The sequence below is a fragment of the Corvus kubaryi genome, unplaced genomic scaffold, assembly GCF_017639235.1.
Source record: "Corvus kubaryi isolate FWS band 111438036 unplaced genomic scaffold, C.kubaryi_AGA036_p1.0 36956, whole genome shotgun sequence".
In the NCBI taxonomy this organism is placed as follows: domain Eukaryota; kingdom Metazoa; phylum Chordata; class Aves; order Passeriformes; family Corvidae; genus Corvus; species Corvus kubaryi.
The window spans coordinates 37,503-40,911 of NW_024580992.1; the positions used below are offsets into that span (position 1 = coordinate 37,503).

At 68.3% G+C, this 3,409-nt stretch overlaps 1 protein-coding gene across 6 annotated transcripts in view; it reads right to left on the minus strand.

The window, feature by feature from the left end:
• SBF1 (SET binding factor 1) overlaps nt 1-3,409 on the minus strand; it is a 28,328-nt gene that overhangs the window by 4,366 nt on the left and 20,553 nt on the right. For 4 of the 6 annotated variants that reach the window (XM_042020329.1, XM_042020330.1, XM_042020328.1 and 1 more), the window contains 4 exons: nt 2,418-2,602; nt 1,729-1,905; nt 531-632; nt 272-457 (listed from right to left, as the gene is read on the minus strand). In XM_042020329.1, the coding sequence (XP_041876263.1) occupies nt 272-457; nt 531-632; nt 1,729-1,905; nt 2,418-2,602 (650 nt within the window). Of the gene's footprint in view, nt 1-271; nt 458-530; nt 633-1,728; nt 1,906-2,417; nt 2,603-3,086; nt 3,165-3,409 lie in introns of all 6 variants that reach the window. The other 2 variants (XM_042020326.1, XM_042020325.1) reach the window with 1 other exon arrangement.

The window sequence follows — 3,409 nt, forward strand, 5'->3', positions numbered from 1 at the left end:
GGGATCCATGGCCACGGAGAGCCCCAGATCACCCTGGGATCCATGGCCATGGAGAGCCCCAGATCACCCTGGGATCCATGACCATGGGCTGGGCTGGGATCCAGACCCCCCAGCTGCCCCAGGAGCGCTCCTGGGGTTTTGGGGTCCTGGGGGGTGACCAGGGTGTCCTGGTGGGTGCTTGGGGGTCCCACTGGGCACTCTGGGGTCCTGCTGGGCACTCAGGGACTCGGTGGGCACTGGGGGGTCCCCTGTCCCAGGTGCCAGGGCTCACCTGGTGCACACAGTCCAGGAACTGGAGGAAGATGGGGGCGAAGCCGCTGCTCTGCCCCGCCAGGGTCTGGGCGCCGCGGTGGCTGAAGCGGTGGCCGAAGGACAGCCACTCCTTCTCCACCAGCAGCCGGAAGCCCTCCAGCGTCCGGTAGTAGGGGTCGGACAGGAGCTGCACCAGCGACACCACCTGCGGGGACAGGGGGCTTGAGGGGCTGCGGGGAATGGCCACGGGGCCACCCCGGCCACCGCCGGGCTCTCACCTGGGTGGTGATGTCCCAGCCGTCCTCCAGACTGACCAGCACGGACGAGCCCGTGTCCAGCAGCTCCACCACCAGCACCGAGATCTGCAGGATCTTGTGGATCTGCCAAGAGCAGCACCAGGAGTGAGGAGGGCGCAGGAACTGCGGGGCGGGTGCTGGGGCCGTGTCCCCTTCTCTGGAGTGAGGCCACGCTCGGGGTCACAGGGGCCACCACCCTGCGCTGGGACACGGCAGCAGGGACAGGGGGCCCTCACCCCCTCCAGAGTGGGACCCCTCCCACGGCTCCACACTGGGACCAGTCGCCCCGGGCTGCTGCCCCAGCTCCTCCTGGCCACGCTGGCTCTGCCCTGTCCCAGCCCCTCCGGAGCATCCCGCGGGTCCTGCCCGGCATCCCCGGCCGGCAGCTCCGTCCAGCACCACGGAGCTGAGCCCTGCACTGTCCCACCCTCGTCCCCCACACCCACCCGAGTGTCCCCAGGGTGTCCCAGCGCTGCTCTGCACAGGGCACTGGAGCCCGGCCGGGAGCTCAGGCCCCCCCGGGCTGGGGTCACTGAGTCAGCAGCAGCGATGGCTGATGGGCCGGAGAGCCCCGAGGTGGCAAAGAGCAGGTGACGATCCCCGAGACCATCACCCGGTCACTCCCCTGGTGGAAAAACTCGGCTATTTGAGATACCTTTCTTACTGCTGTAAAGGAAAAGCCTCTCCCACAGCTCCTCGCGAATTGTGCCCTCAGCCCCCGACGCTGTTGGAAGGAAACTCCCTCTCCCAGCAGCCGCGCACCTGAGCCGCTCCCCGCTCCGCCCTTCCCTGCGCACACTGGTTCCCTTCCCTGCTCCCGCCTTTGTTCGGCCCCGTGCCCTCACAGCGCTGGCTCTGTGACCCTACACAAAGCACATTTCGGGTGTGCTGCCTCCTCTTCACCCCTGGTCCCTCCACCGTGGGATTTGCCATGCCGAGGGCCCTCCTCGGCTCCTTATCTCGGTGACGTGGAGCTGTCTGGCCTGAGAGTGTGTGTGTGTCACCGGTGCTCAACCAGCAGAAAGGAGAAGCGAGCTAGTGGCCATAGGGCCGCACCCGAGGGGTCTCTTGCCCGAGACGCTTTTGGGGAAAACAGCAGCGAACTCCCTGTCGCCCCAACGCCCGCACTCTGTCACCCCAGGACAGGGCAGGGCCGGGTCCGGCTGCGGGGAGGACTGACCTGGGACAGCCACTCCGACTCCTCCAGGGAGCGCAGGTAGGCCACGCTGGGGTCGCTGGAGGGGCAGCCGGGCACGCAGGCCTTCATCAGCTTCTTGAAGCTGGCCTTGACCTGGCGCACGTCGAACACCTCGATGGGCACCACCTCCCAGTGCTGCAGCGGGTCCGGCTTCACGCCCTGCGGAGGGACAGCACGGCCTGGGCTGGCCTGGGGTGCCCTGAGCCACTGCCACCCTCGGGATCAGGGAATTCTTTGGATTGGAAAAGCCCTCGGAGACCATGGAGCACAACCGTTGCCAGCACTGCCAAGGCCACCACTGCCCCTGTCCCCAAGTGCCACATCCACAGGGGTTTTAAATCCCTGCAGGGATGGGCACTCCAAAGCTCCCTGGGCAGCCCCTGCCAAGGCCTGAGCACCCTTTCCATGGGGAAATTCCTGCTGGTGCCCACCCTGAGCCTCCCCAGCCCAGCCTGAGGCCGTTCCCTCTCCTCCTGTCCCTGTTCCCTGCCAGCAGAGCCCAACCCCCCCGGCTGCCCCCTCCTGTCAGGGACTTGTGCAGAGCCACAAGGTCGCCCCGGAGCCTCCTTTGCTCCAGCCTGAGCCCCTTTCCAGCTCCCTCAGCCGCTCCTGGGGCTCCAGACCCTTCCCAGCTCCGTCCCTGCCCGTGGTGGCCGTGCCGGGCGTGTCACCTTCAGCTGGGACTTGTCCCCGATGATGTAGAGCGAGGCGCGGTGCTGCCGCAGGAAGGAGGGCTCGGCGGGGGTCCCGTTGTGCTGTGTCCCCAGCAGGTCCTTCCCTGCCAGCCGGGACCCGATCTCCACGTTCAGGGCGTAGCTGCTCATGCGGCCGCTGGCCCGGATGCTGCCCCACTTCCCTGCGGGATCGGGGCGGGCTCAGGACGGGGCCGGGGCTCGGGGGCTGCGCTGGCCCCACGTCCCCAGCCGGGGGGACCCGTCAGGGGGCACATGCCAGGGAGGTGCTGGGCACCAGGTTTGCTTTGGCTCCTTCTCCCTCTGGGTGCTGCAGGAATTCCTGCCCGCTGGATTCCGGCCCCGGCGGCTCCGTGTCCGTCACTGTCACACCGCAACCGGCGTCACCAGGCGCTGCCACCCGCACCGCGGCCCTGCCCGCCGTGCCACAGCCCCGCCACCACTGCACCCCCGCCCGGCACCCGCAGAGCCCCAGGAGCCCAAAGCAAACCTGGCGGAGGCTGCCCGGTACTCACCGTGCCCGTGGCACACCTGGAGCAGCACTGGGGCTCGGGGGGGGTTACTGGGGTTACTGGGATTAGTGGTGTGGGGGCAGTGAGTGGGGGGTCAGTGGTCAGTCACACCCGGCCGGCTCGGGCGCGTCCGTACCTCGGGGCGTCTCGCGGCCCTTCGGCGACGCGCACTTGGGGGAGGACAGGGTGATGACCCTGGCTCTGTGACCCAGCCCTGGGGGCACAGGACGAAAGTGACCTCAGCAAGGGACAGGGACGGAGCCATGGACAGGGAATGGGATGGAGGCGATGGCGCCGGAGGCTGCGGCAGGGCCCTCCCTCCCTCCCTGCGGCCGCGGCTCCAAGGAGCACCTGCTCTTCCCAGGGATCATCACCTGCTCTTCCCAAGGATCATCACCTGCTCTTCCCAGGGATCACCTGCTCTTCTCAGGGAATCAGCTGCTCTTCCCAGGGATCACC